This window comes from Onychostoma macrolepis, chromosome 17, assembly GCF_012432095.1.
Source record: "Onychostoma macrolepis isolate SWU-2019 chromosome 17, ASM1243209v1, whole genome shotgun sequence".
In the NCBI taxonomy this organism is placed as follows: Eukaryota; Metazoa; Chordata; class Actinopteri; order Cypriniformes; family Cyprinidae; genus Onychostoma; species Onychostoma macrolepis.
Genome location: NC_081171.1, coordinates 409,293 through 433,902, shown reverse-complemented (window position 1 = coordinate 433,902; position 24,610 = coordinate 409,293). Strand labels below are relative to the sequence as shown.

At 39.2% G+C, this 24,610-nt stretch overlaps 3 protein-coding genes across 7 annotated transcripts; 1 reads left to right on the top strand and 2 right to left on the bottom strand.

Annotated features, from left to right (window-relative positions):
- Window positions 1–336: 336 nt before the first annotated feature.
- LOC131523639 (mitochondrial basic amino acids transporter) lies at window positions 337–8,885 on the bottom strand. Its single transcript, XM_058750178.1, has 5 exons — window positions 8,786–8,885; window positions 7,622–7,935; window positions 6,688–6,731; window positions 5,242–5,325; window positions 337–2,622 (listed from the first exon to the last, which is right to left on the bottom strand). The coding sequence occupies exons 2-5, from the start codon at window positions 7,647–7,649 to the stop codon at window positions 1,873–1,875; spliced, it is 906 nt and encodes a 301-aa protein (XP_058606161.1). The 5' UTR covers window positions 7,650–7,935; window positions 8,786–8,885; the 3' UTR covers window positions 337–1,872.
- Window positions 2,438–14,297, top strand: slc25a47b (solute carrier family 25 member 47b). 5 transcript variants are annotated; one of them, XM_058750182.1, is made up of 7 exons: window positions 2,438–2,575; window positions 2,912–2,975; window positions 9,407–9,450; window positions 9,524–9,595; window positions 11,298–11,480; window positions 12,320–12,569; window positions 13,710–14,292. In XM_058750182.1, exons 4-7 carry the CDS (start codon window positions 9,530–9,532, stop codon window positions 13,997–13,999), a joined length of 789 nt encoding a protein of 262 aa, XP_058606165.1. In that variant the 5' UTR covers window positions 2,438–2,575; window positions 2,912–2,975; window positions 9,407–9,450; window positions 9,524–9,529; the 3' UTR covers window positions 14,000–14,292. The 5 variants fall into 5 exon arrangements, with proteins under 5 accessions (XP_058606165.1, XP_058606162.1, XP_058606163.1 ...); XM_058750179.1 differs by lacking the exons at window positions 2,438–2,575; window positions 2,912–2,975 and adding an exon at window positions 9,144–9,284; XM_058750180.1 differs by lacking the exons at window positions 2,438–2,575; window positions 2,912–2,975 and adding an exon at window positions 9,144–9,284 and having other exon boundaries at window positions 13,722–14,289.
- A 773-nt stretch (window positions 14,298–15,070) lies between these two features.
- LOC131523638 (tryptophan--tRNA ligase, cytoplasmic) lies at window positions 15,071–24,521 on the bottom strand. The gene is made up of 11 exons (XM_058750177.1): window positions 24,375–24,521; window positions 24,100–24,195; window positions 23,765–23,975; window positions 23,540–23,648; window positions 22,535–22,654; window positions 22,276–22,458; window positions 21,459–21,559; window positions 21,262–21,374; window positions 19,286–19,459; window positions 19,065–19,205; window positions 15,071–15,358 (listed from the first exon to the last, which is right to left on the bottom strand). The coding sequence occupies exons 2-11, from the start codon at window positions 24,187–24,189 to the stop codon at window positions 15,200–15,202; spliced, it is 1,401 nt and encodes a 466-aa protein (XP_058606160.1). The 5' UTR covers window positions 24,190–24,195; window positions 24,375–24,521; the 3' UTR covers window positions 15,071–15,199.
- Between the last annotated feature and the right edge of the window lie 89 nt (window positions 24,522–24,610).

The window sequence follows — 24,610 nt, the reverse complement described above, 5'->3', positions numbered from 1 at the left end:
GTTGGAAGATATTTAGAGCTGATTTTGTCACATATCAAAGTTTTTCTTGCTCTGCTCAGTGCATTTGATTATTGTATTAAAAAAGGCTGTGATGTCCTGATATCCTCCGTCTGTGTCCATCATACACTATGCAGTTTTACTATGATGATTTACTTAAGTTGAAATATATCAACTTAAACTTAAATGTCACTTAATGAATGATGGCCAGTTTTTCTCTGTAATCATTTACAGTAGTGTATTATGTTTAGTCTGAACATGCATTCATGAGTGTTTGTGGGTTAATCTTCAGACAGTTCACCCTTTAAATGCCCTACATTTTGTGAGAGACAAATATTCCTGAATGTGTTTCCATATTTATTGAATGTTGAAGGGAAGAAGGTGTGTGTGTGACTGTTGATCTGTGTGCAACGCGTGTTTCCTTGAGCTTCATGAATCAGAAACTGATCAGTCAACAATCATCCGTCTATGAAACCCCTCGTAGTATTTACATTCATAAAAATACAGGAGAACGACAACAAATGATGCACATATATCGTATATACAGGAATATGTCAATTACAGTCATATCAGGAGCTCGTCACGTGTTTAAGGTGCATGTAAAGATTAAATAACAATTACTAAATGCCTCTGAATGTAAACATGTAGAACCATGTGACCTGCATTCATCTAGTTTCACTAATCAGGATTAAAATCGTGAAATTTACTTTTTATATTATCTTTGCATTTAAGGTTTACTTTTTTTTTTTGTTTAAATGGAAAGTCTCAAACTTTGTACCTGTGTTTTTTTAAAACACAACACGCACTTTCAGAAACAAATGTGCAAAAATTGTACTTATAGGGTTGCAGCAGCTTGTCACTGCAACAGAACTTTGCACATTATTTACCCCTAAAAAGTGCATATTAGTACTTTAAGAGCACATATTGCTTTTCTAAGGTACTAATATTTACATTTATGCATTTGGCAGACACTTTTATCTAAAGCATTCAAAGTACACATTTACATTTCATCAGCTGTTGCTTTTCCTGGGAACTGAAGCCACGACCTTGAAAGCCTTAGGACTTCTATAATATTCACTTTTTAGGTTTAAATAAGGTACAGAGTTGTCCCCTTAACAGTTCTGGCCCAGTCGCATGCTGTTGCATCGTTAAACGCTTAACGTGGCTTAATGAGTTAAGACAGTGTTTTTATAAGACCAAACTCTGTAAACAGGTTATTAATAAATCATACTATGTTCAGACAAGCAGATGAGTCCAGGACACGAACGCAGTGCGTTTAATAACGCGTTAAGCATTCTCTTCACATAGAAAACATCAACGTGGATGCATTAAAACAGTGTTTTATTATGGGCTCTGCTTGTCTGTATATAGTATGCTTTATAAATAATATTGTTAATGGAGTTTTGTCTTTCAAAAACAGTGTCTTAAGCCACTTTAAGTGTTTTCCTCATCACAGTTATATGGGAGGAAAACACCTAAATAAACGCGTTGTGTTCATATTCTGGGCTCATGTGCTCGTCTGTACATGGTATGCTTTATTAATGAATTTACTGAGTTTGGTCTTTAAGCCATGTTAAGAGTTTTAAAATGTCCCATCGTTGACATCCAAATCTCCTTCGGTACGTCGCTCTGGTCCCTCATCAGCATCAGATGCTGATCTGGGAATCCTCGAACCCAGCGGAGACTCATTCATCCCAATAATTCAGCGGCGCGGTCCATTAAACACAAAGAGGTGAAGATCATGTAAGGTCATTGTTCAGCCTGACCTTTTCTCTCTTTATTAGACAGAGTCTGGAGTCAGGAGGAGGTTTATCGGGGCAGTAAATCTGTGGTTTCCATCTCAAGAAGATTCAAGTCTTTCTTCAGATCTTTGAGTCACAGGCTGCTGTGCTGCAGGTTGGGCTGCATGGATTCGCAGTCCTTCACACCATCATCCTCCTCCTCGCGCATGTACATGAGGAAGAGCGTGACGGTGGCGAATGTTGTGGCGTTGACGGGAAACGCTCTCAAAAGAGTCGATGTCAGGCCTCGAGTGAAAGCCCTCCATCCTTCTCGCCGCAAGCTCTGACGGACGCAGTCCATGATGCCGTCGTACCTGTTGGCTCCGCCCACTCCGTCCGCCTGGAGGCGGGACTTAATGACGTCTACAGGATAAGTGGAGATCCAGGACGCCATTCCCGACATGCCGCCCGCCAGGAGCAGCTTGGGAATGATGTATCCGTCGTCGGCGTCGCAGCCCAGCGCTCGCGTCAGCGTGTCGTATGCGAGGAAGTAGATTCCGAAGCCGGGCGTCTCGCGGATGACGGTGGTCACCATTCCTCGGTTTATTCCTCGGACACCTTCCTTGCGGTAGATGCGGACCAGACAGTCCAGAGAGTTCCTGTACATCTTCCTGGAGGCGCTCTTCTCGCCCGTTCCCTGCATCTGCATGCGGGTCTTGGCCAGCTCCATCGGGCAGCAGATCACGCTCTGGATGAGTCCGGCCGCCGCGCCCGCGAGGAACTGGTGCAGAGGCGTATCCGCGCTCAACATGCGCATGGCGTTCCCCTGCACGCCGAAGACGATGGCGTTGATGAAGGTCAGGCCCATCATGGGCGAGCCGATGCCCTTATAGAGGCCGGACATCTGGAGTCAAACGAGAAACAAAGACAGTAGCTGTGTTTACAGTTTAATTCATAACTTTGGATGGAAACATAGCTACCTTAGTACCTATGTTTCCATCCACCTATTTTTATGTGCATTTTGGGATAAAGCGGCTGCTTAGGGCCCCGTGACCAGCAGAGGGCCCCCAAGAGTAGCCTACATGATATGACAGTTTATTTTATTTAAATTCGTGATAGGCTATATTATGACAGTGGTAATTATACGAAAGCGCAATATTAAATAATCTGTTTATTATTTCCTTGTCATGCAGGCGCGTGTGGATCTGTCGGACTAACATCACGTATATTCACCTATTTCTCCCGAAATACATGAAAGTAAGTGGCCAGTCCGCTGGGAGAAAAACAGAGTAAACGTTATAGTACCCTACACAATGTGTATTTAATAGCAATAAAACACGTCGTCCATTAATTGAAAGGATTATTATTGCCGCTTTCCATAGAAATCAGTGCACATGCGCATAAACTACGATGAAAACGCTGAATAAATTCCTTCATGTGCATCAAAAAAGTCATGTGAGTCTGTGCTATGAGACGGGATAATTGGGGACCGATCTCGTTCACAGCATCTGAAATGTTGTTTGGGTCGTTCTGAAATGTCTGAGCAAAGTCTGTCGTCAATATATTTCTGTATAATTGTCTTAAACGACTGCGTTCCCAAATAACAGACATCCGCCTCAGAAAGCAGTGACAGCATTTATTGTGCTTCGTCTGCTCGCTCTGAGCCGCAAGTCATTCATCATATATGAACATTATTATATTCAGTGGCTTCTCCTACTTTTCTTAGAGATATTTAGTGCCAGTTTATCAGGACGTGATGATTTTGTTCTCTTTGACTCGTTGGATGTCAACTATGCTTTAATTCGCAAATGTTTTATGTGATATTCCAGTTTTGCGCAGAAGTTAAATGCGCATCTCTGGATGTGAAGGGTTAATGTGTAGAGAACCCAAAACCCCTCTCCACCCGTGGACAGATATAGATGTTCCTCGCGCTAAATTTATCTCCGCGTGCTCGTTCCTGCCGCGTCGGGTCTCGGGTATCTCCTGGAGGTCACGCGTGTCAAACATCTGCGTGTTACTGAAGCTCGAGCACATGTACTTCTAATCAAATCAGCATCGTCTGATTAATCCATGTTCCTGGAGATGCTACACACCTGACAACAAAGCTTCCAAAACCTGGTTTTCACAGTAATGCCATTGAAAAACCCCAAAGAAGTTCTTAAAAGAATCATTTTCCTTAATTAACTGTCACCGTCCCCTCTGTGGGACGCCTATGTTTACTTCACTATTTTACAATTAAATCCTAATCTAATCATGACAAACTATATATCGTTGGAAAGGTCTAAGACTCCTAAATAGGTATTTTACCACTTTTTCTGTTAAATTATGTAGGAAAAGTAATAGATTAATTTATGATGAGTGCACCTGAAACAAATCTACATCATAACCGGAGTTCTGACCTTTGTCACAGAAAGTCTTCTTAGTTGCCTTTTTCTCTATCACGCTTTAGAAATCAGAAGAAATTATTTATCAGTAGAAAACTTAAAATCTCAAAATTCATCCTTTGAAACCCATTTTAAAATCAGACATTGCATTACCATGGAAATGGTACATTAAAATCATGTTACAAAATATTTTCATTCATGAATTATAAAAATTTAAGTTTGGATAGTGCACTATAAGGGGTTAATCTTAAGGGGTTAATCTTTAAAATAGCATATTACAAATCTAAAGAACCTATTTCTTCTATAAAAAAACCCTTTTGTACAAGGGAAAACAATTCTATGGATGTTAAAGGTTCTTCATGGAACCAACAATAAAGCACTTGTATTTTTAAGAGTGTAGAAGCGTTTTTGGTTTCACTAACCAGGATTAAAAAACAAGTCAAATATTCTAGAACAAGAATTTTATTTAATCACTTAATTTAGTTGTTTTTTTTATTTAGTTTTTTTTCTAGAAACAAGGCTAAATATCTTGTCATTTTTCTTGCCAAATTAACGCATCTTAATTTAAGAATGTTTAGATATTTAGAAACAAGACAAAAATACTCATTAAGATATGCCTTTTTTTTCTTTTTCTTTTTTGGCAGTGTACACTGCAAAATAACTGATTTTCTTCTTTAGTATTTGTGTCTTGTTTTCTAGTATAAATATCTACAAACTCTGGAATTAAGATGCGTTTACTTGACAAGTAGATATTATGTCTTGTTTTCTGAAAATATTATCCAAATTTTGTTAGTTTTTGCTTAAAACAATAAAAAATATCTGCCAATGGTGTAAGAAAAATAACCTTAATTCAAAGGCTAAACAAGATGATTTTTCCTACCCCCCCGTTGGTAGATATTTTTACTTGTTTGAAGCAAAAACTAACATTTCTTTTCATAAAATTAGACATAATCTTCAGTCATTTTACTTGTCAAGTAAACGCATCTTAATTCCAGAATTTGTAGATATTTATGCTAGAAAACAAGACACAAATACTAAGCAAGATGAGACTTTTTGTTGCAGTGCATGATCAGTTTTGATCAGTGTTGAACTTTCACAGACGTCATAAGAATCTCTCATCATTACTGCTATATACTCACCGATTCCTGGCGGACGATGGACTGGAAGCAGTGATACGTCCCGCGGTATAAAGGCTTGTCCACGCTCTGAACCTGCAGTCTGACCTACAACAGAGTTCCCATTAAACCCGCTGCGATCAGGCCACCAGTGATGGTTGAGACACACAGAAGAGCATGAATCTAGAGCTGGTGATGTTTGACCATATTCAATAAGATTCCAGTCCAATGGAAAGAGAGGAACGGACCCGGTCTTTACTTACGAGGTTAACCCCCGAGCGGCCGGAGTAACAGCCTCGCTCTCATCTACAACAAAGCGACACTTTTGCTGTAAAAGAGCCTTCAGCTGTGAACTCATGATCAGAACAAAGGCACCAAGGCAAGACGTGAGAAATGACAGCTCAAACAGCTGATTAATACACGACCTCACGAGAGGAGGCCATCAAAACCACATCTTTCTGTATCTTGCCCTTTGCCTTCAAGTACAACACACACTCAGGGTTTTAGAAAAGTGTTAGTTTTACGGCAGCGGCTCACAGAAACACACATGCAACTAATGACAATAACAGACCACACAATACTCTACACAATATTCTCAGCTGTTGCTTTTTAATGCAGGTTTGTCATCTAAAGGCACGCGTCTTGATCAGCGTTAATGGGCATTATTTATGCACTCGATGGCTGCTTTTATCCAAAGTAACTCGCATCGCATTCGAGATAATTGCGTACAATCAGTTCATGCATCGCCTGCTGCTGCCATTCTCTGTTTGACAGGAACACAAACCTCAAGCTAAAACATTGCCATTGTTATTATTAATGCCAATTATAGTTTTAATGTCTAATAGATGGCGGTTTGTCCAGCTGTGAATGCAGAAGCAGACAGACGTGACTGTGTTTAAGATGAGCTTTAGATGCACTCTTAGAAATAAAGCAGTTTTTGCAGCGATGCCATAAAAGAAGCATTTATGGTTCTCCAAAGAACCTTTCAGCAAAATTGTTTTTTGAAAGAAAAGGTTCTATCTTATAAAAATACTCAAGATATTATTATGTCTTGTTTTATGAAACAAATATCCAAATTTTGTTAGTTTTTGCTTCAAACAATCAAAAATATCTGCCAGTAGTGTAAGAAAAATCTTTTTGTTTAGCCTTTGAATTAAGGTTATTTTTCTTACACCATTGGCTGATATTTTTGATTGTTTGAAGCAAAAACTAACAAAATTTGGATATTTGTTTCATAAAACAAGACATAATATCTTGAGTCATTTTACTAGTCAAGTAAACGCATCTTAATTCCAGAATATATACTAGAAAACAACACAAAAACACTAAAGAAGAATATCGTTCTTTGCAGTGTGAAGAGTCTTTATTTTTAAGAGTGAATCTTTCAGTCCGTACACTTACAGAAAACCACATGAATTTAACACGTGCAAAAACATGTGAGTGTTACTGGTTCGGTCAAACCGGACGTACCTTGACCGTATCAAACGGATGTCCGACCAGCACACCTGCGGCACCTGAAACAGGAACGACTGAGAGTGAGTTACGGCTGTTTTAAGACCGTCATCATGATTAGGAACGAGCTGCGAGCCACTGATGCAATGTGTTTGAGATACGAGTCTGAGGTCAGTTCTGCAGCCTTGACCCGTGCGAGGGAAAGACACCTGCGTCATTCATGCATGAGGCAAGAGCTGTTTGACCAATCGACGTGGACAGCACACGATCATCATCTGCTGACCGCAGAACTCTCTCACACACAGCTTCTCGAGATCATCTTCAGTTCGTCACGCTGCAAAAACTGCTTCTCTTTGTCTTGTTTTCTAGTATTAATATCTAAACATTCTGGAATCAATGTGCATTTACTGTACAAGTAACATGACTTAAAATATCATCTCGCTTTCTGAAAAAATGATTACAATTGTGTTAGCGTTTGCTTAAAACAAGCAAAAACATCTGCCATTGGTTGAAGAAATATAATCTTAATTCAAAGGCTAAACTAAATTATTTTTCTTACACAATTAGCAGATATTTTAACTTGTTTGAAGCCAAAACTAACACGATTTTGATCATTTTTTCAGAAAGCAAGACGATATCTTGAGTCATGTTACATGTACAGTAAATGCACATTGATTCCAGAATGTTTAGATATTAATACTAGAAAACAAGACACAAATACTAAGTCAGAGAAGCAGTTTTTGCGATGTGAAGGATTCGCTCAGATGCAATGCATGAGCATCAGAATGATTGTTTATTGGCTCACAGTAAAGTGTTTAATGATGTTTGCTGGACCTCGGTGTGACTGACGGAGTCCAGCGGGTAACTCTGCTCCAGCAGATAGTTCAGCTCTCGTTCACTCGCTGTGTTATTGGCTCGGTGAGCGCGTGCGGTCAAATCAAGCGTGGCTTACCTCCAATGCATCCTGCAACAAAGTCCATTCCTCCGATGATGATGAAGATGAAGATGAGTGTCTGAGAGCTCTGATCCTCCAGCAGCAGCAGTGTGTGTTCGGTCGGTCAGTCTCTGGACGTCTGCGCTCATGAACAGCTGCTGCTTCTGTGCTGCTATTTTTACTGAATGAAGTTGATATGAAGGGGAAAGTCCATCTGTGACCAATAGAAGGTCCAGGATGAAGAAACACCCCCATCATCATCATCCTCGAAGCTGACAGCTGGCTGTCCGAGCAAACTCTGCAGGGCTTTACAGGAGAACTGGACTATAGTGCTGTGCATGAGAAATATGAAGCAGCTGCATGTTAATCAGCAATTATGTAATAATAATAATTTATAATAATCATTAGAAAGAATGGTTAATAATTCTCTCTCTCTCTATATATATATAATTATTATTATTTTGATTCATGAAGTTGATTTAAAATATATAGTTTATCTTGATGTACTAAAAGTGAATAAAAACTAGATTTGTTAATCTAATAAACATGACAAAAACACAACAAAATTACTGGAAATAACTAAAATTTAATTGAAAGTAATCGCTATAATAATCTTAGTGATTCTAAAATAACACTTTTAATTGTAAAGCTGGTTTGGTTTGACAATATCTATTGGTTTTAATTCTTATAGAAGTCTTTTCCATTTGGTTGATTCATGAAAAGATTTTTAATGAAGTGAGGCCAGATTTCGTTCTAATTATTTTATTATAGTTTTGTTTCTTTTTTTAATCCAGTATAGACTTTAAACACCTTTTGCACATTTTGTTTTCTTTTGATGCTATTTGGGCTGCATATGTATTTATTTATGCATTTAACCTGTTTCTCGTCATGAAAATAGTCTTGGTATGGGTTCAAATATAAGCAAACAATATGCGCTCAATAATTAAAACAGTCTTTCTCTAGTCGGGATCTGATTGGCTGAGCGGTGTTTACAGTGGGCTCGCCGAAGCTGTACAGTAAGCTTCTGTAACACGTGACACGGAGCGAATGTAACTCTTCATCATCATCCTCATCGTCAGCGGAGTGAGGGATGAAGAGCAGCGCCGCCCGGCGGTCACTGCAGGAACACAAACACTGTCTGACACCGGCACCGGCACCGGCGGCGTTATATCTGATACAGACCTGATATTTCCCGCTCTCAGAGAGCACCCCGGGACCGGAGTATCACCGAACATCGCCGCTGATTCACGCGTTACTGTCCGCGACAAAGATGACTCGGAACCATTGTTTCTGAAGGAGATCGTGACCTTCGGTTCACATTTCTGCAATGACAAAAGCGACACACACACACACACACACACACTTCTCTTCATCTCTGTCGTCTTCACAATCATCACGTTAACCGGCGGCTGTCCGTTTCGCGCTGATGAGTCGCGTTCGGCGGAGCGAACCGGATGATTCCGATTCTTCTGCTTGATCGGTTCGGATCATTTCTGACGGTTCGGATCGGTTCTGAATCTTCTGTTTGATCGGTTCGGATCATTTCTGACGGTTCAGAACCGGACCGGTTCCGATTCTTCTGTTTGATCGGTTTTGATTCATCTGTTTTATTGGTTCGGATCGGTTCCGCTGGTTCTGATCGTGATGCATCTCGCGGATTTCGTCGCCGGTTCTGTCGGAGGTGAGATTGTTTCAGTGTATCAGAATAACGAGCTCCGGTCTCGTGAAGAATCATCTGCATAATTACATGCCCATTGTTTCTCTGTGATGATGAATGTAGATGCGTTATGTCTGTGTGCTCAGGGGCTTTCGGAGTGGCGGTGGGGTATCCGCTGGACACAGTGAAGGTGAGACCATCATCATCATCTTCATCACGACAGGTGCGCTGTATCAGGTGTGTAACAGTGATGAATGCTGCAGGTGAGGATGCAGACGCAGGCGCGTGACACAGGTGTTTGGGAATGCGTGAGAAGAACCTGCAGAACTGAAGGAGTGAGTATCTGCACAAACACAACTCAACCGTGGAATTAAAATAGACACTTTACTTCTTCAGTTCTGAGAAGAAATGGTCAGAATTGTAGGATTTAAACTTGCAATTTCAAGGGAAAAAAAGTTTGTTGTAAGCCCAAAGGCCAGCATAAAACACACAAACTGAAAATACAAAAATCTGACAAGTTTAAGCAATCGGTTTAAAAGCAGTGGGAATGGACCGTGCCTGTACCGACTGCTGCTAAGTCCAGGTGTACAATAAGCATTTTAAATTCATGGAAATTAAATTATGAAAAAAAAAAAAAATCAGAAGCGTGAGATATAAACTAAGAATTGCGAGATGTGCAGTTCTGCTCAAAAGTTTACATACCCCTTTCAGAATCTGAGAAAATGTTAATCTTTAAACAAAATAAGAAAAACTTACATGCCGCGTATTAGACATCATTCTGTGTGTATTTGTCTGTTCAAACGCAAGTCGACACGAAAGAGAACGTGAGTAATGAATAAACTTTTAACAGTAAACTCTTTCGCGTCGTCTTGCGCTTGAATGGTTTAAATTGACAAGAACTACGTGCGCTGAGTTAACTAACAGAGCTGGAGTTAAAGGGATCGTTCACCCAAAAATGAAAATTCTGTCATTAATTACTCACCCTCGTGTCGTTCCAAACCCGTAAGACCTTCGTTCATCTTCGAAAGACACAAATTAAGATGTTTTTTGATCAAATCCGAGAGCTCTCTGAGCCTCCACAGACAGCAAGGATATATATACAAATTCTAGAATTAAGATGCGTTTACTTGACAAGTAGATATTTTGTCTTGTTTTCTGAAAATATTATCCAAATTTTGTTAGTTTTTGCTTCAAACAATCAAAAATATCTGCCAATGGTGTAAGAAAAATTCAAAGGCTAAACAAGATGATTTTTTTTACACCATTAGCAGATATTTTTTTGTTTTTCAAGTCACCTTTATTTATATAGCGCTTTTAACAATACAGATTGTGTCAAAGCACTTAACAGTATCAAATTGGAGGATAGAGTGTCAGTAATGTATAATGATAAGATTAAACACTCAATTTTCAGTTAAAGGCATTTCATTATTGAATTCAGAGATGTCATTGTCTAGCTCAGTTTAGTTTAAATAGTATCTGTGCAATCAAATTGGCGATAATCGCTAGAAATGAAGTGTCCCCAACTGAGCAAGCCAGAGGCGACAGCGGCAAGGAACCAAAACTCCCTCCGAGACAGAATGGAGAAAAAAACCTTGAGAGAAACCAGACTCAGTCGGGGGTCAGTTCTCCTCTGACCAGACGAACCAGCAGTTCAAAAGTTTATATTTCTATTTTAATTTTGTTGCAATTTCAATTTCCGTGGCGCACCACGGTGTAAGAGATGATGATGAGGAGGAGGATTGTTGAATAGAGTCTTTATTTTTGTTTTAAGCTTCATAAAGATGCTGTTGACCCGCTGATGTCACGTGGATTATTTTAACGATGTCCTTACTACGTTTCTGAGTCTTGATCGTGTTCGTTCCCTTGCTGTCTGTGGAGCGTCAGAGAGCTCTCGGATTTCATCAGAAACATCTTAACTTGTGTTCTGAAGATGAACGAAGGTCTTACGGGTTTGGAACGACACGAGGGCGAGTAATTAATGACAATCTTCATTTTTGGGTGAACTATGGCTTTAACTAACCGTCCGGCGTGTTGCAGGTCAGTGGTTTCTACCGAGGGATGTCCATGCCGCTGAGCACCGTCTCCATCAGCTCCTCGCTGGTGTTCGGCACCTACAGGAACGTCCTGCACCTGCTGCATGAGCTGCGGCACAGAAGCGCAGCCGACCCGCATCACAAAGCTGATATCTTCCTGTCGGGCTTCGCTGGAGGCGTCGCTCAGGTGCGCTGCGCTCCTCTTAAAGCTCGTTCTGTTCAGTTATTTTGAAAGAACATCCGCTGATGCATTTGCGAGATGAACACTATAGAAAAATGAGTTTCTTAAAAGTCGAGAAAAGGGTAACTTTTCTAAAACTGATGACGGTGTCTGAGATAATAAAGAAAATAGTTTCTGAACTTGATGTGGATTGCACTCCATTTATTATTTTTTTTGTAAATTTTTTTAAATACCGAGGACCACAGTGGAAATAAGCTGATGGCTTTTTTGTGTATTTTTATCCTCAACAGTTTTGAAATATGACCCTGCAGCACAGAAGCAGTCATAAGCAGCACAGCTATATTTGCAGCAATATCCAACAATACATTGTATGGCTCAAAATTATCCATTTTTCTTTTATACCAAAAATCATTAGGATATTAAGATCATGTTCCATGAAGATATTTAGTAAATGTCCTACCGTAAATATATCAAAACTTAATTTTTGATTAGTAATATGCATTGCTAAGAACTTCATTTGAACAACTTTAAAGATGATTTTCTCAATATTTAGATGTTTTTGCACCCTCAGATTCCAGATTTTCAAATAGTTGTATCTCAGACAAATATTGTCCAACAAACCATACATCAATGGAAAGATTATTTATTCAGCTTCAGATGATCTATAAATCTCCTAAAATTGAACCTTATGACTGGTTTTGTGCTCCAGGGTCACAAATCTGTATGCATTAGTCTTTTGGACTTTTTTGTATTATGTTTAAAATTTTGTCAAATAAAACAACCGAACAGATCCTAACAGTGTGTGTTACTGCGTGTGTGTGTGTGTGTGTTTGCTGTGGCTTCAGGTTCTGGTGATGTCTCCCGCAGACATGGTGAAGGTTCGTCTTCAGTGTCAGAGCGATCCGCCGGACTCCAGGCCCAGATACCGCGGGCCGCTCCACTGTCTGCTCCGGATCGCGCGGGACGAGGGTCTGCTGGGGCTCTATAAGGGCTCCGCTGCTTTAGCGCTGCGCGACGGACCTTCCTTCGCCACGTACTTCCTCACCTACACCAGCATCTGTGACCTCCTGCGCTCCGCAGACGGCCGTCAGACAGGTACGTCATCAAACACCACACACAGCCGTTCGGAGACTTTGCTCTTCTGAAGTTATTTGGTAAAGTGCATATTTCAGACTAGTAGAAAGAAAACATCCCAAATACACATTTAAGTCTTTATTTTATTGCACTTTATCTGTTTGTGTCTGTAGATTTCAATTCCAGTCCATATCTCTTACATCCACCAAACTTTACAGTTTTATAGATTTACACTGATTTATGCAACATTTTACTCCTAAAAATATGGTGAAAATGTGTTTTTCTGTCTGTTGACAGTATTTTGTGGAAGCATGTTTCCTTCACGGTATTAAAAAAAAGTAATTACACATTTTTATTTCACAATTCAAACTTTATTCTCACAATTTTTCCTCTGAATTATTTCGTAACTTTGATGTTTGTGTCTCACAATTCTGACTCTTTTTTTGCACAAGTTTATATTTTGCAAATTTGTGGTTATATCATACAATTCTGAGAATTATCAGGAAAAAAGTCAGAACTGTGAAAAAAAAGTTGCAATTATCTTTTTATTTACTTTATTTTCCCCGTGGTGGAAACGAGCTTCCATAACTTTCTGATTTATAGAGTGATGAATAGAAATGAAACCCTTTAACTCTTATTTGTGACCCTGCAGCACAGCTATATTTGTAGCAATAGCCAACAATTATCCATTTTTTCTTTTATGCCAAAAATCATTAGGATATTAAGTAAAGATCATGTTCCATGAAGATATTTAGTAAATTTCCTACTGTAAATATATAAAAACTTCATTTTTGATTAGTAATATGCATTGCTAAGAACTTCATTTGAACAACTTTAAAGATGATTTTCTCAATATTTAGATGTTTTTGCACCCTCAGATTCCAGATTTTCAAATAGTTGCATCTCAGACAAATATTGTCCAACAAACCATACATCAATGGAAAGATTATTTATTCAGCTTCAGATGGTGTATAAATCTCAGTTTTGAAAAATTGACCTTTATGACTGGTTTTGTGCTCCAGGGTCACACGTTCCAAAGAATTTTAAACCTCAGTATCCAGTGTTCAGATTTCTGTTTCGGAAATGCATGCAAACTAATTAGATTAATGTATCATTTGCATATTTAAGCTGGTGTATGTTGAGATGCATTAGCTCGGTCAGCTGTTGTTCCAGGCTGGACGGTGGTTCTTCTGGCCGGCGGTGTGTCTGGGATGTGTGGATGGGCCGTGGGGACGCCGATGGACGTGATCAAGGCGCGTCTGCAGGTGTCCGGCGTGAGCGGCCGGCGCTACAGAGGATTCTTCCACTGCGTCTCACACAGCGTGAGGAGCGAAGGCCTCGCTGTCCTCTTCAGAGGTCTGACGGTGAACTGCATCCGTGCCTTTCCGGTCAACATGTCCGTCTTCGCCATGTATGAACTGGTTGTTCGCTTCCTGCGTTCGGCGTCGTAGATCTTCTCTTGCACTTGTGATTCCTCAGTGTTTTATGAACCGCGCAGCTGGAAGCGTTTCTGTGATTTTACTACCAGCTGCAGAAGCACAGAGAGAATATTTATAATTTGCATTAATATATATTTGAGTGAGTTTTGCTGTGTCTACCTCGATATGCATCTGTGCATCATGAATGGTTAAAGGAATAGTTCAGCCAAAAAATTAAATGTGTTCATCTGAGATCAGGATGAGTTTGTTTCTTCATCAGGTTTGTAGAAATGTGTCTCTGCATCAGTGTCTCAGCAATGGATGCTCTGCAGTGAATGGGTGCCGTCAGAATGAGAGCCTGATGAAAACATCACAATAATCCACAGCACTCCAGTCCATCAGTTAACATCTGGAGAAGACAAAATATTTAGTTTAGAGCTGTTTTGTCTTGTAAACGCTGCTTGATCTGCAGATTTCTCTCCTGATTCACACCAGAACACTTTTCACTGGAGGAAGCGTTATTATGGACTCTACGGTACTTTAGTTATAAATGTCTTAATGCTGGATTTGTTTCAGCTTTTGTCTTCTCCAGATGTTAACTGATGGACTGGAGTGGTGTGGATTATTCTGATGTTTTTATCAGACTCTCATTCTGACGGCACCCATTCACTGCAGAGCATCCATTGCTGAGACACTGATGCAGAGACACATTTCTACAAACCTGATGAAGAAACAAACTCATCCTGATCTCAGATGATCTGAGGGGGAGCACATTTATGGGTGAATTATTGCTTTGAGTTTGAACAGAAACCCATCATAACTTCTTTCTCTGTCTGAGCAGGTTTAACCCTTTACTAACACACTTTCTCTCAGTCTCAGAGTGAGCTGCTTCTCTGTGTATGTAATCTCAGTTGACTGAAGACTGTTGGCGTGTTAAAGACGCTCATGTTTAACTCATATCAGGGATTTACACAAACACACTTTCTGTCAGGTGTGTGTGTGTGTGTTTTACAGATGGACTGTGAATCTATCAGGTGTTAAATGGACCATTTACTCAATGTTCACTGGATCAGCAGTACTGTAATCATGACATTAAACGTGTCGTTTAAACATCAGTGTGTCATTATTTATTGGTCACAGGCGGCATCAGCTTTATTAGACGCAAGCAGAGCAGCATGATGATGATGATGATGATGATGATGGTGGTGGTGGTCTCGGTGGACCTGGGAGTCTCTAGGAGTTGAAGTGTAGTTGGCGAGGGCTCATGAACTGTTGTACGATCTCGTCCGTCACGAGTCTGCGTCTCTCCTGATGCGCGGCGATCATGGGCTGAAGCGTGTCGATCAAACACTTCTTCAGCTCTCCGGTGAGCAGCGCGCCGCTGCTGTAGTCCTGCAACACAACACTGCTTTACTCTCAGCCGCATGATTCAGTTCATACATACAGCACTTATTAAACTTAAACATTCTCTAATACATTATTGAAAGTTTAACATTAGTTAATGCACTGTAAAATGTTTTATTAACTAACATTAATAAAGGTTAATTAATGCATTGTTTATTCTTACTTTGTTAGTTAATGCATTTACTTACTGTAGTGTTACTTTTTTTATTCATATTTAGATTTTATTTATACAGTGAGGAAAATAAGTATTTGAACACCCTGCTATTTTGCAAGTTCTCCCACTTAGAAATCATGGAGGGTCTGAAACTGTCATCGTAGGTGCATGTCCACTGTGAGAGACATAATCTAAAAAAAAATCCAGAAATCACAATGTATGATTTTTAACTATTTATTTGTATGATACAGCTGCAAATAAGTATTTGAACACCTGAGAAAATCAATGTTAATATTTGGTACAGTAGCCTTTGTTTGCAATTACAGAGGTCAAACGTTTCCTGTAGTTTTTCAGCAGGTTTGCACACACTGCAGGAGGGATTTTGGCCCACTCCTCCACACAGATCTTCTCTAGATCAGTCAGGTTTCTGGCCTGTCGCTGAGAAACACGGAGTTTGAGCTCCTCCAAAGATTCTCTATTGGGTTTAGGTCTGGAGACTGGCTAGGCCACGCCAGAACCTTGATATGCTTCTTACAGAGCCACTCCTTGGTTATCCTGGCTGTGTGCTTGGTCATTGTCATGTTGGAAGACCCAGCCTCGACCCATCTTCAATGCTCTAACTGAAGGAAGGAGGTTGTTCCCAAAATCTCGCAATACATGGCCCCGGTCATCCTCTCCTTAATACAGTGCAGTCGCCCTGTCCCATGTGCAGAAAAATACCCCAAAGCATGATGCTACTACCCCATGCTTCACAGTAGGGATGGTGTTCTTGGGATGGTACTCATCATTCTTCTTCCTCCAAACACGTTTAGTGGAATTATGACCAAAAGTTCTATTTTGGTCTCATCTGACCACATGACTTTCTCCCATGACTCCTCTGGATCATCCAAATGGTCATTGGCAAACTTAAGTCGGGCCTGGACATGTGCTGGTTTAAGCAGGGGAACCTTCCGTGCCATGCATGATTTCAAACCATGGCGTCTTAGTGTATTAGCAACAGTAACCTTGGAAGCGGTGGTCCCAGCTCTTTTCAGGTCATTGACCAGCTCCTCCCGTGTAGTTCTGGGCTGATTTCTCACCTTTCTTAGGATCATTGAGACCCCACGAGGTGAGATCTTGCATGGAGCCCCAGTCCGAGGGAGATTGACAGTCATGTTTAGCTTCTTCCATTTACTCAATGTTCACTGGATCAGCAGTACTGTAATCATGACATTAAACGTGTCGTTTAAACATCAGTGTGTCATTATTTATTGGTCACAGGCGGCATCAGCTTTATTAGACGCAAGCAGAGCAGCATGATGATGATGATGATGGTGGTGGTGGTCTCGTGGACCTGGGAGTCTCTAGGAGTTGAAGTGTAGTTGGCGAGGGCTCATGAACTGTTGTACGATCTCGTCCGTCACGAGTCTGCGCTCTCCTGATGCGCTGGCGATCATGGGCTGAAGCGTGTCGATCAAACACTTCTTCAGCTCTCCGGTGAGCAGCGCGCTGCTGTAGTCCTGCAACACAACACTGCTTTACTCTCAGCCGCATGATTCAGTTCATACATACAGCACTTATTAAACTTAAACATTCTCTAATACATTATTGAAAGTTTAACATTAGTTAATGCACTGTAAAATGTTTTATTAACTAACATTAATAAAGGTTAATTAATGCATTGTTTATTCTTACTTTGTTAGTTAATGCATTTACTTACTGTAGTGTTACCTTTTTATTCATATTTAGATTTTATTTATATATATATATATATATATATGCCACTTTTATTAAGTTTGTTGTGTGTATTGGTCATTTTTAGCAGTTTTTTTTTTTTTAATGTCTATAATTTTTTTATATTTTATTATAGTTTTAGTTTAGTAAAAAGTAAATGAAATAAGAAATGTTGCATTTGCAAGATTTTAATATTTTATTTGAATAAATTTGACTACTGTTATAAATATTTTACTTCAAGACAAACTGTTTTTCATAATAATAAAAATAACTCAATATTACAATATTGCGTTACTCCCTAAAAAAGTAACCAATTACGTTACTTAGTTATTTTTAATAAAAAGTAATGCATTACGTTACTTTTTAAATCTGGGCAGGGCTTGCTTTTTTGTTTTTAATATAAAAGTTCTATTTTTGGCAAAAATAAAAGCCCTTTCACACCAAAAGTGAAATGAATCAGCCCCAGGCTGAAGGAAAAGTACATTTAGAAAACACTGGTTAATAAAATGCTATTAAAATACATGCAGGATATTTGTTTTATTTAACATATTTAATTATTGTGTCATATTCTGAGTTTGCATCTTATGTTTTTATTCATTTTGTGGAATACTGAATGTGTTTTTGTGCAGGTCAGATGAGTAAATACATGTTCATATATCTATATATTTTTTAATATTGATGTAATTTGGTTTTTAGCTGTGATTTTATTGTTTTTTTCATTTGTAAGTTTGAAAGAAGCTCAGATACGTTGATCTCCTGAGAAACAGACAGTACAAACATGCACGGCATCTTCGAGACGCCCCACAGAGTGCAGCTGCAGGACACCTCCTTCCCTTCTTCCATTTGTTTCTTCTTCACCCTTCCTTCCTTCCTTCTGCTCAGAATGCTCAATAGTGGAATATAATGTTCTACATGAATGCAAGTGATATTGTCATGTTTGGTATCATTTGAATGGTCTCAGGGCATCTGGTACAATGCTCTCATTCTTATAAGTAAACTCAAAGGTAATCCAGATCCTGAGAGTTCAGAGATGTTTTGCATGCTGTAGAGGACGGGTCAGTTCCCAGGGTCTTTCATGCAAATTACCATCTGTCCCAAAAGGTGATAACTCTACTCAATCAATGCAAATTCCAATCGTTAGTTCCTGTCTCCATTTCAGGGGATGTTTATCTTGGTCAGAGTACTTTAGGAAAACTTGCAAGAAGATCAGGGCTTCTGTAGCCGGACAGAGCTCGTGATGTGAAGTATGTTCGCACGCAACTCAGGTATACTTACTCTGAGATTCATCTTCGAGATTTGTATTGATTTGATATCTTTGAATTGGCTGAGCTGAGATTATAGAATTCTGACTTGACTTTAGTTCAGTTGTTATACAGTTGCATTAACTATGGGGGGCTAGATAAAATATTATTGGAGTATTAGCATGGTTCGGGCATACTTCATGCACATTGGTCAGCTGCTGCTGTTGTAAACGGTGCTATATAAATAAATTAAACTTGAAACATATTTAGTCTAGAACTACAGTAAGATCATGTTCTCTCAACATGGCAACCCCAGAGCTGTCCCTCAATACATGACAAACACTGGAGTCACTTATTTAACTCCGATATTTCCTTCTAAATTAAAAAGTAATGAGTTACTTTACTAGTTACTTGAAAAAGTAATCTGATTACGTAACTCGCGTTACCCCAACACTGAATAGGAACAAACAAACACTGAAAATAAGGTTTCACACAATATCAATACAGTAATATTTTCTGGTTTAAGTTGATGTTAATAAGCGAGTCTGACGTCTTCAGCAGGATCCCGTGATGAATCTGATCTCACCTGTCTGATCTTCTCCAGCTGTTCATCGTCTTCCAGGAAGAAGGTCAGATACATGAAGGAAACGTCCACGTCTGGGTTCCCGCCGAGCTTCCGGTGCTCCTCGATGGTGTCCTTCCCGCCGGAGAAGGCGTGTTTGTTGATCTGGAACAGAAGAGCTGGCGTCAGTCTCACCTGCGCTCGTTATGAACACTACGGAGTCAGAATCGAGCCTGACGAAGCACCTTGCTCTTGATCTGTTTGGCCGTGTCGGTCAGGAAGATGGAGGAGTTGGCGTCGCTGGCGCTCATCTTGGTCTGAGCTCCCTGCAGCGCCGGGAAGAAGGTGGAGTGAAGCAGAGCCGGTTTGGGAAAACCGATCCGAGGAGCCACGTCCCGCGTCATCCGGAAATACGGGTCCTGAGGAGCAGGGGTGCAAATCCCAAATCAATTCCAGAATCACATACTTAAGCCAGGGTTTCCCAACCACTGGAAAATCATCAAAAACATCCTCCCTCTATTACATTTCGTTATTATTATTTTAAAGCGCCCCTATCATGGGTTATGAAAGGTTCATATTTTGGTTTTGGGAGTCCCTAACAACAGGTCGACATGCATGCAAGGTCAAAAAACACTTTCATTGTCTTATAATATGCATTTATTTTCACCTTATTTGCTCAACGACTCCCAAACGATTCATTTTTCCAAACCCCTCCTTTATGTGACGCTAATCTGCTGTGATTGGTCGATTTCATTTAAAGCAGTGTTTGTGAGCGCAGTGCTGTTTTGTTTACAGTGTTGCCGGGGAAACAGATATTTTTAACGCTCAACAGCGGCACCCAGTGGTGAAGAATGAATTTGCATTTTCATTCAGACCAACGCAAAAAGACCAACAAGTGGGACGTCAACATGAAACGACTTGGGATTCGTTTTAAAAACGACTCGTTTCTATGATTCAGAGTCGACTCTTTCTTTTGAGAGACATTTCTTTCAGATTTAAAACTGAGTTTCAGAGCGGTTACACACTGCATGAAAGCTCATCTTCAGAAATACATAATAGGAGCACTTTAACTCAGTGCTGTTGGTCATCGTCATGTCTATTTGTGGGTTTTACAAACATTTAACCAATGAAAAGCATTCAAAGGAGCGTGTGACTAAACCTTGTAAGGCCATTGGATCCTCAAAAATGTTAAAATAACTCACAGACTCCGTCGCGATGCAAGGGTTTGAATAAGAGCAGTTTTCTTTACTCAAACGCTGTCTATGTTTTCGTGTGTTTGAAGAGTCTTAGCATTTGCGGTCTAGTTGTAGCCAATACACGTTTGTGTTTTAAATATCCAGTGCAAAGCGGTTCATCTTGTATATCGTGAAATTCCGGCCAAATGTATTAAATGACAAGAAAAACTGAGTGGCCGTATAGCTACAATAAACTTTATAACCTGTAAACTGATGAAAATGGTTGGTTTTCTGTCTCGGATGCGGTCGTTCTAATGACGGATAAAACACAGATCTCCAGCATTCGCTCGTCAAAAACCTCCGTTTGAGCATGAACTTCAGAAAATGTTAAGTGCAAGTGTCTGATCATATATACAGGGGAGAAAAACGTTCCCCCTTCCTATCTTTTTTTTTTTTTTTAGTGCTTAGTTTTGTGCCGTGGGATTTTTTTACTGATCAAAACTGTGGCAGAAAAAAGGTTGGGAAACACTAAGGTCAGGAATCGGATACTTGTTGTAAAATTACATTTTCGATTCCGCCTATCAATTTTTTTTAGCTGGTGAAAAGAGGCTGTTAAACATGTATTTGTCTTTGAATCATTCGCTCAAGAGATTCGTTCAAAAACACTGATTCATCCAGTAATGAAACGAGTCATTGAATCGTTCCATTCATACATTCCTTGAGATTTTGTTTAGTTGTCTAAAGTTTTTTCTTCACAATTGTGAGAGAACCACAACCTCAATTAAAAAAACAAAAAACAAGTCTCAATTCATCCAGAATCGTGCGGCTCTATTCTACACACAAACAGCTCTGAATCGAGTCTTTGTGTTCATGATATTCAGCAGCAATTAAATGTTTTGCAAAAAGAGACAGAATAAATGTGTCCCTGCAGCACAGAAGCAGTCATAAGCAGCACAGCTATATTTGTAGCAATAGCCAACAATACATTGTATGGGTCAAAATTATTGTCAATTTATGTCAAAAAAAAGAAAAGCCGAGCGTCTCACCTGATCGATGGCACACGGGATCAGACACTGAACATCCGTCCGCTCGCCGAAGATCTGCGGGAAGGAGCCGCTGAAGGACGGAGCCGCCTGGATGGCCGGGAAACTGACTTTACCTGCAGACACACGCCATTAAACGCCACACACACACACACACACACACACACCGACGGATTCCCGCCAACAGAGACGCTCCTCACCGATGCAGTCGCTGTCTGTGAAGCCAAAGATGCCTTTGACCTGGTTAAACGTCACGTGCTTCTGGACCTTCACCACGTTCCTGTAGAACGCAGGACTCGCCCTGTCCGGAGAAACACCACACACTGCTTCACTCAACATCAGCATCTTCATGCGTTACAGTCACATTCATCAGATTACAGCTGGACGATAACAGAATTACATGCTGCAATATAAACAATCAAGCAGTTGAGATTTGCTATATAGTGAATATTACTTTGCATGATTGAACTATGTGTATAAGGATGAAGTTGGAAATATGTATTTATTTATTTAAATGTATTTATATATACACACACATATATATATTTTTTAATTTGATATATTTTTATTTATTTATATTTACATATATACTATTCATATATATATATATATATATATATATATATATATATATATATATATATGATTAATGTATGAATTTAGATAAAATTTATTAAAATATGTAAATATATACTTACACTAATATATATATATAAGACATACGTTTTATTTATTTATATTTATGTAGGCCTATGCATGATAAATATATATGTATTTATTTACTGATATATTTACATATGCACATTTTTATATTATACATATATATATATATATATACACGTGTGTGATAAATATGTATTTTAAATATATAATATTTACATATTTTATTTAAATATGTAAATAAATAAATATATATATATAAAACAACCACACAGTTGTGATGTAATAGCGCCACCTGCTGTCTGCACTGATACACAACACGAAGCGTTGCAATATAAACAGCGTGAGTATTTTTACCCCATATAGTCGAGGTCGGAGAAGATGAAGGTCTTGTTGACGTCGAATCCGCAGGCGATGATGTCTCGGGCGTTCTCCACCGCGTACCGATGACACTCGTCCAGCGACAGATCCTTCCACAGATACTTCTCATCATCGGTCAGCTGAATGACCAGAGGAACGTCGAACACGTCCTGAAGCCACCTGTGACACACACACACACACACATCAGCGCTTTCACAGACTCCCGCTGAACACTGACGCACCGAGGAAGACTCACTTGGTGAAGATGAAGGGGATCAGGTGACCCACATGCATGGCCTCTGAGGACGGCCCTCGACCCGTGTACAGATAGAAGGACTTCTGCTTCTCGTACGCGTCCAGGATCTGATGCATGTCCCTGCGGATCACAGACATGAGATGAGACCACAGCTGCTCAAGCTTTCAGATGCCACGATCCTCACGTGAATATTTAATACAGCTATGCATTTCCAACTATATAGCCCCAATTTATACTGTGAAAAATTATTATTCTTAATGAGTGTAAAATATTACTATTTAAATATGGCAAACATATTTTATTTCTATTAAGTTACATTATTAATAATGGGTTTCTTTCTACTCACTGTAGAACTTATTTCAATCTTTTTTTATTTATTTTTATCAATGTTTTATTTATTTTAATTCATTTATTTATTTAAATATTATTTTTACTATTTATTTATTTTTTGTCTATTTATTTATTTTAATCAATGTTTTATTATTCATTTTGGTCTATTTATTTTAATAAATGTTTTTATTTATTTAATCATTTAGTAAAATAATGTTTTATTTATTTTCATTCATTTATTTATTTAAATATTATTTTTACTATTTATTTTGATCTTTTTTTTTTTTTTGTCTATTTATTTATTTTAATAAATGTTTTATTATTTATTTTTGGCATATTTATTTTAATAAATGTTTTATTATTCATTTTGGTCTATTTATTTTAATAAATGTTTTTATTTATTTAATCGTTTAGTAAAATAATGTTTTATTTATTTTCATTCATTTATTTATTTCAATATTATTTTTACTATTTATTTTGATCTATTTATTTATTTTTTGTCTATTTATTTATTTTAATAAATGTTTTATTATTTATTTTTGGCATATTTATTTTAATAAATGTTTTATTATTTATTTTTGGCATATTTATTTTAATAAATGTTTCTTTTATTTGAGCACATGTATTGATTTCCTCTCGGTGTGTATTGTTGTGATGTACAGTGGTCAGTCGCACCTGTGTGAGAAGAAGATTCCTCTGCGCAGGAAGCGGTGCGGTGTTTTTCCCGTGACTCGGGCGATTCTGTCCACCAGCTCCTGATCGATCTTACTGCTGCCGAACCGCACTGACAGCAGCAGAAGAGCTCGTTAGTGCATTATTCATCACGGGTCACACATGAGGTCAGACCTGCAGCAGATCTTCCGCTGCTGGACTGAAATGATGAGTATAACATCGACTGACCGATGAGTTTATCGTAGTCGACTCCTTTGGCGCTGCTGGAGGAGACGTTCCACGGATCCACCTGATCATCTCCGTCCTCCGGCACCGCTCCGTTATCCACCGGCACCTCACCGTCCACCGGAGGACATCCAGCCTTATAGTCCTGACCGCTGAGACGCTTGTAGTCCAGCTTCATCTGCAGCAGCATCTGGACAGCAGCGTCCACATCAGCCTGAGGAACAACAGAATCACATTCACATCAACATCAGCCTGAAGAACCAACACATACCATGTCAATCATCCCATCAGATCACATGTCCAGCAGAAGATCATTATAATTTCAGTGTCAGACTCACTTTGGGGCTCTTCTGGGCTTTCAGAGATCTCACTGTGTCTCCCTGAGCGGTCAGCTTCTCGTACAGATCCATCGGGCTCAAATCTGACATCTTCACCTGTTATGAAGTGAATGTGATTATTAATATTGTGATAAATGTGCCTGACGCGTGACATATGCTCGCCTGCCGCATGTCAACATTTAAACCTCGATCTGAAATCATTATCAGCGCTCACACCACTAATAATAACCTGCTCATTTCAGCATTAAATAGCAGTGAAGAATAAATAAACGCACCGTTTTGTGTTGCTGATTTAACTCATTTAGCTTGCACCAGATCCACTGTGGCCGCGTCACACCGATAACTGCCCGACAGGAAACAGTCACCTACAGTAGTTCCGGTCGCGTGTGTGACACACGGAACTGTCAGTGAAAACTATTTTTTAAAACGCTTTCAGTCATACTCTGTTTTACTTTGAGAACATTAATACAAACAAGCTGTTTAATATAGGATGTGTGTTTTATAAACATGG

Excerpts from the sequence above, each read along its gene's own strand:
- LOC131523638 (XM_058750177.1), bottom strand. The coding sequence starts at position 24,189 with ATGTCAGATTTGAGCCCGATGGATCTGTACGAGAAGCTGACCGCTCAG. Across the intron at positions 19,206-19,285 it reads CCAAACAGATCAAGAGCAAG|ATCAACAAACACGCCTTCTC; the intron begins GTGCTTCGTCAG and ends CTTCTGTTCCAG. Across the intron at positions 15,359-19,064 it reads AGCTGGAGAAGATCAGACAG|GACTACAGCAGCGGCGCGCT; the intron begins GTGAGATCAGAT and ends GTTGTGTTGCAG.
- slc25a47b (XM_058750179.1), top strand. The coding sequence starts at position 9,248 with ATGCATCTCGCGGATTTCGTCGCCGGTTCTGTCGGAG. Across the intron at positions 9,596-11,297 it reads GAACCTGCAGAACTGAAGGA|GTCAGTGGTTTCTACCGAGG; the intron begins GTGAGTATCTGC and ends GGCGTGTTGCAG. Across the intron at positions 12,570-13,709 it reads CGCAGACGGCCGTCAGACAG|CTGTTGTTCCAGGCTGGACG; the intron begins GTACGTCATCAA and ends TAGCTCGGTCAG.
- LOC131523639 (XM_058750178.1), bottom strand. The coding sequence starts at position 7,649 with ATGGACTTTGTTGCAGGATGCATTGGAG. Across the intron at positions 6,732-7,621 it reads TGTTGCAGGATGCATTGGAG|GTGCCGCAGGTGTGCTGGTC; the intron begins GTAAGCCACGCT and ends TTCCTGTTTCAG. Across the intron at positions 5,326-6,687 it reads ATCCGTTTGATACGGTCAAG|GTCAGACTGCAGGTTCAGAG; the intron begins GTACGTCCGGTT and ends ACTCTGTTGTAG.